Genomic DNA, 15,436 nt, shown 5'->3' on the forward strand with positions numbered 1-15,436 from the left:
AGAAAAAAAGCGTTTTGGTACCAATTTTTAAGAATAAGGGTGATGTGCAGAGCTGTTTTAACTAGAGGGATTAAACTGATCAGTTACAGCATGAATTTATGGGAAAAAGTAGTGGAAGCTAGAAGGGAGGTTATTAGTGATCAGCAGTATGGTTTCATGCCAGAAAAGAGCACTACAGATGCGATGTTTGCTCTGAGAGTGTTGATGGAGAAGTACAGAGAAGGTCAGAAGGAGTTGCATTGTGTCTTTTGTGGACAAAGCATATGACAGGGTGCCTAGAGAGGAGTTGTGGTATTTTATGAGGAATTTGGGAGTGTCAGAAGTATGTAAGAGTGGTACAGGATATGTACGAGGGTAGTGTGACAGCAGTGGGAGTGACGGATGCGTTTAAGATGGAGGTGGGATTAAATCAAGGATCAGCTCTGAGCCCTTTCTTATTTGCAATGGTGATGGACAGGTTGACAGACGAGATCAGACAGGAGTCCCGTGGACCAAGATGTTTGCAGATGACATTGTGATCTGTACTGAGAGTAGGGAACAGGTGGAAGAAACCCTGCAGAGGTGGAGATATGCTCTAGAGAGAAGAGGAATGAAGGACAGCAGGACTAAGACAGAATATACATGTGTGTGAATGAGAGGGAGGATAGAGAAATGGCAAGGATGCAAGGTGTAGAGGTGGCAAAGGTGCAATCATTTAAATACTTGGGATCAATAGTCCATAGTAATGGTGAGTGTGGAAGAGAGGTGAAGGAGAGTACAGGCAGGATGGAGTGGGTGGAGAAGAGCATGTCAGGAATGACTTGTGACAGATAAGTACCAGTAAGAGTGAAAGGGAAGGTCTACAAGAGGGTAGTGAGACCAGCTATGTTATATGGTTTAGAGACCGTGGCAGTGATAAAAAGGCAGGAGTCAGAGCTGGACGTGGCAGAGTTAAAGATATTCAGATTTGCACTGGGTGTGATGAGGGACAGGAAGAAATGGAAACAGATGATCCGCTATGGTGACCCCTAACAGCAGCCGAAAGAAGAAGTGTATATCAAACTGATTTGTACAGATGCCTGTGCTGAAAATGGATTTGTGAGGTTTGCTTGTGTTAAAAGGTATCAATGTGCCCTGCTGGAAGGAAAAGAAATGTACACGCACTATTGTAACTGTATACATTTTAACATATACTGGAAGAGAAAATGTTAATCAATAGATTTTGAAAAAAAATAAAATTCTTGAAATTAAATTCCTTTATGGGGTAAACCATAAAGATGTTATCCCACAGTTGTGAATTTAGCCAGAGATGCAATGTATGTGCTAGAGAATGGATTGTAGCTCCTGTAGGAAGAGTGGAATGGTTTTATGACTTCCAGCAGCCACACCACATCTGAGCAATGCTCTGTGTGTATTGTAGCACATAGGTGCCACATCTTAGCAGCTTCTAGTGTTAGTAATAGCATGGGAACCAGACATCAGATGACCAGAAGCATGCAATGTCATTATGTACAGAATGTTTACATTAGAGGAGACTGAAGTCTCAGGAGCATTCTGTACTCAAGTCTTGGATCTGACAAAGACCACTCACCCATTGCCTTGCTCTATTCAGCAAGTAGGAACAGTCATTATTTTAGTCAGTCAGGAATAAATAGTGATACTAGCTAAATACTGTTTTTCGATAACAGTGTAAAACTTTCCATCGGTGTTATTTTCCATATTCCATGTGACAAACTCTGGTGTTTACTGTAAACAGATATTAGTATTTTCATTTTCTTTTATTATTAAATATATTTAAACTTCTCATTGCGGCTGGTCCTTTTTAGAAAATATTTAAGCTTTGAGAGCATTTGCATACATTTGTTTGGCGACCGCTCTGGCCACTCCTGAAGCCTTGCTGTTTGGTCAACATTACCATTTATATTAATATTAACTTGTACACGGTATAATTGGGTACCCCTTGTAAGAGCCTTAAAGTAGCTGGCAGGGGCTAAGGTGGCAGTAATAACTACCTTATAGTCTGGGAAGAAGGGAGCACAGCAGGTGAATCTGTGCCACCTTTCCCAGGTGTGTGCATCAGCTGCATGAAGCAGGGATACAAAGCACTGCTTTCACAGAGGGTGTGGGAGGACTTGGCTTGGAACCCCAGCTAAGGGACTCAACTCTAAGCTGTGCTAGTGGGGAATCTTATTGGGGGCCTGGACAGATACAGAGAGGAACCAACCCCCAGACTGAACATGCTCCCTGGGTGCTCTTAAGGGAAATTGTGCTTGACACAGAGAGGCCTGCATTTGGAAATACTGAGTGTACCCATTTGTATTCTAAGTGAACGTCCCTCTCCAGTGTCAGTGGTGAGGATTTGGGCTCTTTGATTACGGCCCAGCATGGGGACGTCACACACAGTACAACAAAGCATAGCCATTTACTTGCATTTGTACAGTTAAACTATGCAACTTGGACTTTGCAAATCAGACAGTATGGACCATTCTTTCTGAATGATTAAGTAGCAAATGAGAGAAAACCCACCCTTTTCTGAATGATTCACTTCCTGCCGCATTAAAAAAAAGCCTCTTGTGAAAAGCCACACAATAGAATTGCTATTCTCCATTGTTGGCATACTCCAAGAAGACAGATAAAATTGATGGATTAAGATGAACTTCTGTAGTAACCTTAATCACGAAAGATGGTTTACTCATAATGGACCCCTTTTCCCTGTGAAAAACTAAGCAAGATGTTTTTCCAGACAAGACGTCAAGATTCGCCTAAAGTAAAAGGAGACTAAAGAGAGTTTTTTCAAGATAATAATTTCAGGTCAGATAAGGAAAGAGGCTCAAACCAAACAATGGAAATTTCTTGAACAGAAAACATGTGCCAAAGAGGTGGAAGGTTCCTCACAGAAAAGCAAGTTTTAGGAAAATGGAATTATATCTCAAGTGATATGAATAGTTGCAAGTGAACTGGGACTAACTGTAAAATAACTTAGTAGAGTTAGAAAGATGAGAGAGATAAATGTAATGCAAGGGGGGGGGGGGAAGGTCCGTCCACATGGAAAAAAATAAATAATAAATATAAATTATGTACTTACCATAACATTCCATCTGAGTTGCTGCTTTTCATTTGTCTTCAACCTGAGGGACTCTGATCCAGCACATATACGACTCGGCCGTATACCCCAGCATCGGATCCAAAGTCCAAGCTCCTCCCCTATCCATAGTGGCCTCCTCCCCTTAGTTTCTTGCAGAAAACAGCACCAACCTGAAAGGCCAACAGGCCTAAACACCTGGTCTAACCATATAAACGGTGCACCTACTGAAAAGCTGGCTAGGACAAGAGGGTCCATGTTTCTTCCTTCCTCCATCCCCTGGCTTTTTGGGCTGCATAGCAGACTGGACTGGACAGCTGAAGACAAATGAAAAGCAACAACTCAGATGGAACATTATGTTAAGTACATAACTATTTATCTGAAGTTATTGTTTTAATTTGGTCTTCGATCTGAGGGACAGAGTCCCAAGCTACCAACAAAAACCTGGGAGGTCCTCAGGGAAGACTATTCCAGAGCACTGCCAAGCCAAAAGACGCCCTGCTCCTGGAAAGATCCAATTTAAAATGAGAAATATCAGAATGTGATGAAGCCCAGGTTGCATCAGAACAGATATCAACAGAAACTTTGGACCAAAAGGTTGCAGAAGTGGAGACTGATCTGGTAGAATGTGCCCAAATATGTCCTGGTGGAGACAAACCTTTGGCTTGATAGGCCAAGGAAATGCACTCTGAAATCCAATGAGCAATGGTAACCTTAGAGACGGGCTTTCCCAAAAAAGGATTAGAAAAAGATAAAATTCTGATTTACGCAACCTTTGGGTTCTATGCAAGTAGAAGCACAGTTGTCTGTACACATCTAGGAGATGGAAGTTTGTACTCATCTTTATTTTGGAAAAAAACAGACTGGCAAATTAATGACCTGGTTAATATTGGATTCTGAAGCCATCTTTGACAAGTGGAGTGTTCGTTGCCACCAGAAAACAGCCGGTGGAGATCACCCACTCCCACAATCTCATGGCCTAGCAGCAAAGGGGGAAGGACCTGGTTCCCCCCTGCTTTCTGATGTACCAGACTACTAACATAACTGTCAGTTTGGCAACAGTCCCAGGAGAATGACGCATGCAGATCTTGCAACGCCAAAAGCACCGCCCTCATCTCCAAGACACTGATGTGCAGATTGGTCCCCAGAGAAGAAGATCACCCGTCTTGGACTGTCCTTCCCATACAATACCCCCCAACCCAGCAAGGAGGTGTCCGTGGTCACAGTGGTTGTGGGAGAGGGAAGAATAAACAGCCGACCCAGAAGAAAGTCCTGGGATTGCAGCCACCAAAGGGAGTCCCTTCAAACATGAGACAGGCAGGTCCATCAGGGACTACAGAACTGCTAAGGTCCACTGCAGGACCCTCATATGAAGGAGCGCCATTGGGACAAGAGTGATTGCGGTCACTATGGACTCCCATCACCTGAAGAACTAAGCCCACCAAGGGTATTTGGGCTAGAAAAATGTCCTGTACATAACGGCAGAGTGAAGACTGTCTGGAGGCAGAAGTTTTGTATAGTGTCTAGTCGGGTCCTTATGAAATTCAACACCTAAACTGGTGTCAGTTGGGACTTGGTGTGATTCACGGTAATACCCAGGGATAGGGCTATATGAAGAAGGTAATCCCTGGTCTGCATTAGCTGAAGCCTAGAGGGAGTGGAGAAGAGCCAATCATCCATTGTAGGGGAAGACCCGAAATCCCTGCAACTGCAGGTGAACTGTCACTACCGCCATCACTTGGGTAAATACCTGGGGGGCAGTGATGAGTCCAAAGTGGGGTACACTGAACTGATAGAGCAAAATCCCAAAAAGCGAAGGCATCTCTGATCAGTATTCGCAAAAAAACTATGGGCACTCATAAAATCGTCTAAGGCCAGCTTAGAGAGAAAAATTGCACAGGACACCAAGGATAATCACAAGGCTTTCTTTAGTTATGTTAGGAACATGGGTGGGAATTCCCAGATATGCTCAGAATTAGTCCAAAATGACAAAAAATACATCGAAATCACAGACATTGCCAACATACTAGCTGACAGGTTCAGCGAACCCCCCCCCCACCAAAAGGGCAAATATCTATCCCAGTAGAGTGCTGCCCCCCTGACATCTCAGATGCTCAGGTAAGAGCCGCCCTCTCCAAAGCAAAAAACACAGCATCAATGGGACCAGACGGTGTCCCGGGCTGCATCCTACATGAACTCCAAGAAGAGCTAAACCCAAACATAAAACTACTGTTCAATCTCAGCCTTACTACAGGATATTTACCCAAAGAGTGGCGTACAGCAACAGTGGTCCCTCTCCACAAAGGTGGTGCCTCAACGGATCCTGGAAACTATTGCCCCATAAACCTGACTAGCTTGGTCTGCAAAGCTATGGAAAGGATCATCATGGACCTCATAAATAAAGATATTGGGGACCTACAGACACTGGATCCTACCCAGTTCGGCTTTGTTAAGGGCAGATCCTGCCTCTTAAACCTGGTTGATTTCTTTGAAACAGTCACCAAGGCCGTTGACGAGGGGAAGGTGGTCCACACAACCTACCTGGACCTCGCAAAAGCCTTCGATACAATACCCCACTCAGGCATTATAGATAAGCTCACCAGCTTAAATATAAACCCCTATGTCACTAGATGGGTTGCAAACTGGCTCAAGGACAGAACCCACATGGTTAGAATTGCTGGAGCCATGTCAGACTCCAAACCAGTTACAAGTGGCATCCCACAAGGCTCAGTCCTGGGACCCCTCTTGTTCGGTATATATTTCTCGGAGGTACAGGCCAACACGGAAGGACTATGGCTGACACAGTTCGCAGATGACTGCAAACTGGGCGCCATAATCTACTCTCCAGCCGATACAAGTATCCTCCAAAAGGGCCTCATAGAAACAGACAACTGGTGCCAGAGCATGGCCTCAAGCTAAACATCAAAAAGTGTAGAGTCATCCCCTTTGGCAAAAACAAAGTGCCCACAATGGATTACCACCTATGTCGTAATTTAAGTACAGAAGTAGTAATTAGGGACCTGGGGACCCAAGTTGATAGCAATCTCTCATTTGACAACCACGTGGCCAAAGTGGTTAGAAAGACATTTTATATAGCCCACCTAATCATGAAGGGATTCACATCTAGATCAGGGGAGGTCATCGTGCCACTCATCCCTCATCAGGCCCATAATTGAGTACAATGCCCCTTTTGGGATGTACCTTACCAGACACCCGGAAAGATCCCAAAAGTACCTCACCAAGTGGATCAAAGGGCTCAAACAGATGCCATATGCTGCCCGGTTAAAGAAACTCCAGCTCTACTCAGTGGCATACTGCCTGCTGAGAGGTGATCTGTGCCTAACGTATAAAGCCATGTCCAACCCGGAATTAATGGACATGCTGCACCTCAGAAAATCCAAATTCCATCGAGCTATGCGCTCGAGAGACTTGAACCTCAGCAATGAAATAAACAGGACATGCTGGAGGGACAGATTCATAACCCAGAGGCTCCCCTTCACTCTGGAATAAAATCCCAGTCCAGGTTAGGCAGAGTCCCTCATTGACTCTCTTCAAGAGGAATCTTGATGAGTGGATGGGAGATCGTAGGTTGTCCCGGGTATCACTTCTGTGTCACTGTTAGAGGTACAGTATACTAACCTCAAGACATAGCAAAATTAATTTAAAATGGGTGGCGAAAGCCAAACACACTCTGGCTAGGCTTATAAATGCCCTAGGGCAGATAGCCTAGTATGAACCTATGAACGTATGACAGAGATAAAGCCACCAACCCTTGGAAAATAGGCATCAAACTCTGGTGCTGGAGTTGTCAGTGGCTGAAACATTGGTATCAGGGGACAGATGGTAGGGCCAGCATCAAAGTGGATAGCATTAAAAAGACCAACAAACAGGGCATTGGGAGGAGAAATGTATACCACCAATGTCAAAACTGCCAAAAGCTGATCAAGTGTATGAACAGAAGCCTTAAAAACAGATGCCTGGCAGGAAAAAAAAATAAAATAAGTTTGAAATCTGGCACTGGAAAAACAGATACAATTGTATCACAGGTATTGGTGTTATTAATGTGACATCAGAACCATTAATGGGAAGCCACTGCTTAACTTAGGTGATGAGTGGAAAGTACAGTGACTTCAGATGTCCCCAGACAATGAAAACAGGATGTTTTGGCACTGAAAAGCCAGAAAGCAGTGGCAGGGTGAATGTTACCTATAGGAGAGAAGCCTGGGGCCCTTGTACAGGCAAAGTGATAGTAGGCTCTGAAGAGAACATAACCTGTGCCAATAGACAGTAAAGAGACATAGTCTCATCACCACTACAGCTTAAGAAAAACAAATGCTGGTAACATTAAAGGAAAGTCTTGCATAGAAACACAGTCAAACAGGTATGAGGCCTGTGGCAAAAGTCCTGTTGACTGAAGGATAGATGTTCTCATATCACATCAACAAAGTCCGATTTTTTTTTCTTCCTTTGTTGCAGTTCTCTCCCATCACGGTTGGCAAACTAACTTTGCAATACAGTTCAAATACAAATTCATATAGAAGGATGCAATGTTGTTCTGTTAAAGATGGAATGTTAGAAAAATTACAATGCAGCCATACATCTGTTAAGCTTACAACTTTTAGTCAATGGCAATTAAAAAAGGCTCAGTAGCTCTCTGATTTAATTATAATGCTCAACTGATACTAATTGGAAATATGAATGGCTCATTGGCTTCTACAGCACGTTATGTACACAGATACTGACTATTTTTGAATGTACAAATTTAACAGAAATATTTCACTTGTATGCTCTACAGTAGTGTACGACGGAGACAAATTCACTGTATCATTTCAAATTCCATCAGCAAAAGGACTTCTCTAAGCAGTGTCATAGAACTCAAAAGATAAAGAAAGGATCATGAACCCAAGGCAAAGTACAGTTGAAACACAACCACCACATCCAAAACCATGGCTTTTATTTACCATGATAGAGATCAAAGTGAAAATAAATGCAAATCTCTCTCTCTGAATCGGTACATTCACTTGTCATAAATGGAAGCCTGGTTTGTTTTACTACAATCAAAATGTCTACCCATCCATAAAAATATCACCATGCATTTATTTACTTTTGCTGAAGACTGATTCACTTGAATTCTTGCTCATTATGCAATCTGTGATCTTCACAAAGTACAGTTTTGTACCTACCATAAATGTAGATGTTAGAGTGCTAATACAGCTGCAGTCATAACAGATGGGTTCTCCTGCCGTCAGGCGGGTCCTCGGTCGGCCGAATTCCAAAGTCTAGGTCCGGTGTCGGTTGTCATCACTTCTTCCCTGACGTCAGTGCGACAGGGGTATAAAGGAACCAGCCGACGCCATTTTCCTTCAGTTTTTATTGCCCCAGATGTCAGGTGCCCCCAAAAGGAAGGCAATACATACATTTGTGTGATAAAGCAGTGCAATATAATCAAAATACAGTAGTTGCAAGCAAATGCATCATAAATGAAAACCCCAATCAGGTTGTAAGAGGATGTGTTAGCCTATAGGCCTGTTCCAAGAGGGGAAGGAGGGAGGGAAACCTGGACTGCAGCTGTATTAGCACTCAAACATCTACATTTATGGTAGGTACAAAACTGTACTATGTTCATCGTGCATACAGCTGCAGTCATAACAGATGGGTGGAATCCCAAAGCTAAGAAAGGGGTGGTAGGCACTAGGTGGAACTAGGAGGAGCCAAAATGCCCTGCAAGACTGCAATGGCAAAGCCTGCTCTAGATTTGGAGCATAATGGTAGGTTGTAGTGCTTGGAGAAGGTATGCACAGAACTCAAGTGGCTACTCCTTTGAGGAAGGCTGCAGAGGTGGCTGTGGCCCTGGTGGAATGAGTTCTAATGCCTGTAGGAACAGTTTTGCCATGAAAGGAATAGCAAAAGCGTATGCAGTGGGCTATCCATTTTGAGATTGTCCGTTTGGAAATTGGCTTCCCTTGAGCTCCTACCGCATAGGCCACAAAGAGCTGTTCTGATTTTCTGAAAGGCTTTGTTCTGTCCAAATAATAACGCAGTTGTCTGTGGATGTCCAAGGAATGTAGTAATCTCTCCCCTTTGTTTTGAGGATTAGGATAAAAAGTAGGTAAATGTATGGCCTGATTTAAAGCTACCTTGGATACCACTTTAGGCATAAAGGACGGGTTGGTTTGTAAGGAAACTCTGTCCTGATGGAGGATAATAAAAGGCTGTACAGCCATGAGAGCCTGTAGTTCTGAAACTCTAACGAGCTGAGGTGATAGCCAGAAGGAAAGCTGTTTTCCAGGACAAATATTGCAAATCTGATGAGGCAGCTGGCTCAAAGGGAGGCAAGGTCAGTTTTTCCAGAATGAAATTAAGATCCCAAGCAGGTATTGGTCGTTTCCTTGGAGGCCTTAAATTCTTAGCCCCTCTGAGGAACTGTCTTAAGAGAGGGTGAGAGAATACAGGTGGATCAGTGTTGTATTCTGCAGAAATGGCTGAGGCATGTATTTTGAGGGAGGAGAAATAAAGTCCACTGCTTAGCAGTTCAGCCAAATATTGTAGTATTTGAGGTAAATTCAGTTTTCCAGGATCCTGGCCCTTTTTCTCATTCCAGACACAAAAACGTTTTCATTTTGCGGAGTAGCACAAATTTTCTCATATATTTTTTTGTTGTTAGCCAATTAATTGTGTATGTTTGTTTTTTTTTCTTGCATTGCTAATTTTTTTGCCTTCTTTTATTGAATCACTTATTATAATAACCCTAATGTGGGGCTTTTCCGGCGGGCCTCTAAAAAATGGAAATATATCCAGTTAGACTAGCCCGGTAAACAAATGTAAAATAAATGTAAAATAAATAAATAAAAATAAATAGTTGATGGCCTTCTGGCCTCCAAAATGACATCCTGCACCTCCTTGGAGAGTAGGACCTGTTGTGATGCTAAGGAATCTTCCATGCATCTAGATTGAGTGTTTTAGCTGGCTGTGAAGAGTTTTGAAACTGTGCCGAGTCAGAAGAGGCATTAAGAGGCAGGGTCCATGGTGGGGAATGCGTCAGGCTCCTCAGGAGTGGGTACCAGTGTTGCCTTGGCCAGTCCGGAGCAATGAGAATCATCTTTGGTCTGTCTGCTTTGGTCTTTAATAGAACTTTGGGCAGCAGAGGAAGAGGAGGGAAGGCATAAACTGTCATTGATGTCCAACTGAAAGAAAGAGCGTCCACCCTCCAGGCCTTTGGATGGAAGATCTTTGAGCAGAATTTTGTCAATTGATGATTCTTGTGGGAGGCAAAGAGATCTATGTCTGGCCTTCCCCATTCTTGGATTATTTCTGTAAAAACTTTTGGATGCAATTTCCATTTGTGTGGATCTGTCATATTCCTGCTTAGGTTGTCTGCCAGCGTGTTTTCCTTGTCTGGCAAGTACTGTGCTTGTAGTTCCATTTGTAAGTCCATGGCCATGTTCCAAAGTGACATGGCCAATCTGCATAGGGGGTAAGAATGTGTTCCTCCCTGTTTATGTACCACATAACTGTGGTATTGTCCGTTCTTATCAATAGTTGACCTGGTTGTAGAAGGTCCTTGAAAGCTATAATAGCATTTATTACTGCTAGCATTTCTTTTTGATTGATGTGAAGGTGCTTTTCTTTTTGGGACCATTTGCCCTGAATGCACTGATCTGTCATGTGCGCCCCCCAGGCGTAGTCCGAGGCGTCTGTTGTGATGACTTGATTTGCTTGAGGCTTGCTGAATGGAAGACCTGTGTTTGACATGCTTGAGCCCACCACAGAAATTCCTTTTGCAGACATGGAATTAGTGGTATTATTGTTTCCAAACTGTGGCTGTGTTGAGACCATATGTTTTCAGGTACCATTGTAGTTTCCTCATATGCAGCTTTGCACATGGGATTAGTAAGATGCAAGATGCCATGAATCCCAGAGCCTGCAGGATTTTCCTTGCAGTCAGCCTGGTGCAATTTGCTAGTGTTCTGAAGTATTGAATTAGTTGCCCCTGCTTCTCTGGCGTGAGGTAGGCCATCTGGGTGTTTTGTGTCCAAATTGGCACCCAGGAAAATTATCTTCCGAGAGGGTATTAGCCTTGATTTCTTTTTGTTGACTGTGTATCCCAGAGATTTCAATAACATTATTAAATAAGCCAGATGTTTCAGAAGAATGTGTTTGCTGTCCGCTTGGATCAGGCAGTTGTCCAAATAGGGGTATATTTGTATCCCTTGAAGTCTGCAGTAGGCAATTACTGATGCCAGGCATTTCGTGAATACTCTGGGCGCAGTAGATAAGCCAAAGGGCAATGCAGAGAATTGATAATGGGTTGAACCTGCAAGAAATCTGAGGTACCTTCTGCAATTTTGTCTGATTGGGACATGCAGGTATGCCTCCTTGAGGTCCAATGTTACCAGCCAAGACTCCTTGCCCAGCATGGGAAGAAGTTGCTGTAGAGTGAGCATCTTGAATTTTGGTACGAGTAGAGATGTGTTTAGGATGGATAGATCCAAAATAGGTCTCCAATCTTTTCCCTTCCTTGGCACCAGAAATAGCCTGGAATAAAACCTTGACCTTGTTAGATGCGTGTAGGTACCTCTTGAATAGCTTTCATGTTTATGAGATCTGTAATTTGTCTTTGTGCCTCTGCCCTTTGATTGTGTGGCAGGTTTGGCATGCCTCTCATTTTTGGAAGGGTGTGAAAATGGAATTTGTAGCCTCTGTTTATAATGTCCAGGATCCATTTGTCCTTTGTGATAACATGCCAATTTTTTGAAAATAATGCCAGCTTTCCTCCTAAGGGGGCTGCCATTTGAGACCTGGTTGGAATGCAAAGGGGAAAGTCATTGGGTTTGCTTTCTGAAAGATTGTGAGTTGTCCTCACCATCTCTTTGTGTAGGAGCTTGCCATTGTCTGCCTCTATACGATCCTTGGGATTGTCTTCTGCCCCTCGGGTGCCTGTATCTGCCTCTTTGGGGTCCGTCTGTGGCAGGAAAGGACCAGTTTTTGGAAGGCCAATTTCTGCTAAAACGTGGGGGTTGAACCTGAAGAAATTCTTTCACAGTTTGCATTGATTTAGCCTTTTCCTCCATTTTCCTTAATGCCTCCTCAGCATTAGCACCAAATAGTACATCCTTTTGAAGAGGGGCGTCTAGTAATTTAGCTTTGACATGAACAGGCAAGGCTTGTTCCTTGAGCCAGACATGCCTACGTATGACTGATCCTGTAACAGCAGCTCTACATGAGGCCTCTAGAGCATCAAAACCACATTGTAAGGTATGCTTACCCACTTGTTCTGCACTATGCATCAAATCCTGCAACTCCTTCAAGTCTGGTTGTGACATTTTACTCTTCAATTGTGATAACAAAAACTGTTGGTATTTTAGCATATGAAACTGACAGTTTAAGGCCCTCATGGATAAGGTAGCAGAGGTATATACCTTTTTCCCCACCTTTCTAAGGATCTGGAATCTCTCTCGGAAGGCAATGGATTTTTGGCAATGGAGGCCTTAACTCCCTTGGGGCCCTGTGAGATGGTTTCTGGGTCAGCAGCATGGCTTTTGTAAAGAAATTGGTGTGAGTCAGGAACCCTGTAGTACCTGTCAGGCTTAACTGGAGCTGGAGGTAGAGAGTCCGGGTTAAGGCAGGCCTCCGAGTAAACATCATCTAGGATGTCCAAGACAGGAGGTATAGCCAGAGGCCTATGCTGAGGTAACAAGAGAAATTCCCTGAGCCTTTTCTTGGAATCTGAATAATCCTGGCCTTCCCAGTGGAAGTGTTCCCTTAAGGTATGCAAAGTTTCCCCAAATGAGTAATCCTCAGGGGGGGATACAGAAGGGATGGACTCCTCCGCATCAGAGTCTTCAAAAGGGGAGTAAGAATGTTCCTCATCATCAGAGTGCTCTGAAATAATGGAGCCCTGATCAGAGGAGGGGGAATCTTCCTCCACTCTGGGCCTTTTGTCCGGTGGGGGCTGAGAACCTCTGATTAGAGTAATTAAATCCTCAGCCATTTTAAGCATCTGTTTCTTAGGCATGGGGCCTGGAGATGGGCCCTGTGTAGCTTGTCTCAGGGTGCATGGTTGCTTTAGACTTTGTGAAAGCCTTGATGGAGAAAGAAGAAGAAGGTCTGAAGACACCTGGAGTGGAGGTGGACCTGTCCACATTCTGAGTTTCAACGCCAAGAGTGGCTTCGGTATCTGTAGTCGGGGTGTGGGCCGAGGAGCCTGCGACCTCGGGCACAGGAAACACCGTCAAAGAAGTGTAGTCGGTAATCAGGGGCTGCGTAGGCGCCTCACTGAGAACCGGACCACGTGTAGTCAGCTTTGGCGAGGTGTCGGTAGAGGCCGCGGACCTCGTGTGTCGGTCCTTGTCTTTGCGTTTTTTTAGACAAAACCGGAGTCGGAGTATCCGACGACATAGTATAGTTAAATGCTTTCCCAAAATAATGCTGGGCGAACTCCGCCCGACGCTTAATAGTGCGTTTGTTGAATGTAGCACAAAAGCGACAGACCGAGACGTCGTGGTCTGGGCCTAAACAAGGTATACAGAGGGAATGGAAATACGGCATTTGCTTCCCACAAGAAATACAATTATTAACTTTGTCTGACATCGGTCTGAGGCAAGAAAAGCTTCCCCAACGGGGTACTTAGCTTTTAAGAAGACTTCGGTTTCCAAATTTCGTAATCTCAGGAGCTGGCCGATCGGCACTTGCGAACTGCTTCTGCTTCGGGCATCGCGCGGCAAGAAAGACTGAAGAAAATGGCGTCGGCTGGTTCCTTTATACCCTGTTGCACTGACGTCATGGAAGAAGCGACGACAACCGACGCCTTTGGAATTCGGCCGACAGAGGACCCGCCTGACGGCAGGAGAACCCATCTGTTATGACTGCAGCTGTATGCACGATGAACATCTAAGTGTGTGGGATAAAGAAATATGAAAAGCTTGTACTTAGCCACACAGGATAACATCACATCAGAATGCATGACACCAGTCCAGAAAACTACTTGGTGTTAAGTGCACCAAACATCATAAGTAGCCAAAAGCTACAATTCATAATGATGCCGAGCCATGGATAGGACTGCTTTGCACTCCAATAAATTTGGTTATACCATTCCTTTTTTGGGCAGAAGATGTCCTGAAGACAGCATAATGTAGTCATTTTTGCCATTCGTTATAGTGAACAAGGTTTTAAAGTGGGATTTTTTTTTATTAAAAACTAAAACTGTTTGCAGAAAAGCTCAGGAGTCTGTACTACCAGCCTTATTCACCTCAAATATCAGGCTTCTAAGAACAAACACAGAAAGGGTCATACTAAACCTCTTTGTGACTTTGTGGATCATTTATTGTAATTCATTTGGTACAGAATAGTGTGGCACAAACCTTTGCCTACTTCTAACATTCACATTCTTATCCTCACCCACACTCTAGACCTGATCACGTCTTAACAGTGACCAATATCAGGGAAGGTATATTCTGCATGTGGAACTCGAATGCTAAGGAATACTTTCGAACTGGTACGGTTTGCTTTTTTTTATCTTTGCTGGAGTAGGCAATTCCCTATAAAACAGCAAATCAGATGACAGTGTAACTGCTACAATACCTCAAAACATGGTAGGGTTGTACAAAATCTCATATGCGGTCATAGTTTACTGTACACTTGCACCCGGCTGCTGCCAAAGCACTAAAAGGGAAAAACAAGGCTGCTACCATACTACTGCTACCATACTGCTGCACTATGATCTCTGCTAGCCCTTATACAACTACTCAGTCATCACTTCGCCAGCATGCGTGTATCTCAACTGTCCCTTTTTTGTAGAAATGTCCGTGATTTTGCCCAATATTTGCTCTGTCCCCTCTCAAACATTTTGACTCTAGTAAACTACGGAGGATTACGGTCAGCCAATACCAACATACATACTGTTCAGAAAACACAGGTTTAATGTTTTAAATGAACTGCAATAATATTTTAGGCCTATCTCCCAATTATTTTCAACTTTGCCCACAATTCTTGAGCAAAGTAGAGAGGTATGCTAGCATGCAGGATCAAGGGGTAAGTAAAAAGCAATGCAACAAGAACAAAGTTCATGAAATTATGACACTAGCTCAAATCCTTAACATATGGGAGTTTCCAGTTCTGTTACCTGCTTCATTTCATCAATGCTGAGCTTATGCTAAAGTTATACTGTCTGTATTCTAAACATTCACATAGTTAAAGTAAAACTCTCAAAACTGCAAAAAAACTATTACAGTAAGCACTGTGGATGAACTTCCGGTACGTATGTCGGTGGTATTACAAAATAAACAAGCATTGCCCACCAAGTACTTAAGATAAAAATGAAATGGTATTTAAATTCAGATGCCAGTATTAAATTTTGCTTACCCTTTCCAGTTTGGC

At 43.5% G+C, this 15,436-nt stretch overlaps 1 protein-coding gene across 1 annotated transcript in view; it reads right to left on the bottom strand.

Annotated features, from left to right (window-relative positions):
- LONRF3 (LON peptidase N-terminal domain and ring finger 3) overlaps window positions 1-15,436 on the bottom strand; it is a 203,408-nt gene that overhangs the window by 156,238 nt on the left and 31,734 nt on the right. Inside the window, exon 3 of the mRNA XM_044057065.1 lies at window positions 15,422-15,436. This exon is cut by the window's right edge and continues 105 nt beyond it. Within this exon, the coding sequence (XP_043913000.1) occupies window positions 15,422-15,436 (15 nt within the window). The remainder of the gene's footprint in view (window positions 1-15,421) is intronic.

The sequence above is a fragment of the Protopterus annectens genome, chromosome 15.part0 (genome assembly GCF_019279795.1).
Source record: "Protopterus annectens isolate FY-2018-M chromosome 15.part0, PAN1.0, whole genome shotgun sequence".
NCBI lineage: Eukaryota > Metazoa > Chordata > Ceratodontiformes > Protopteridae > Protopterus > Protopterus annectens.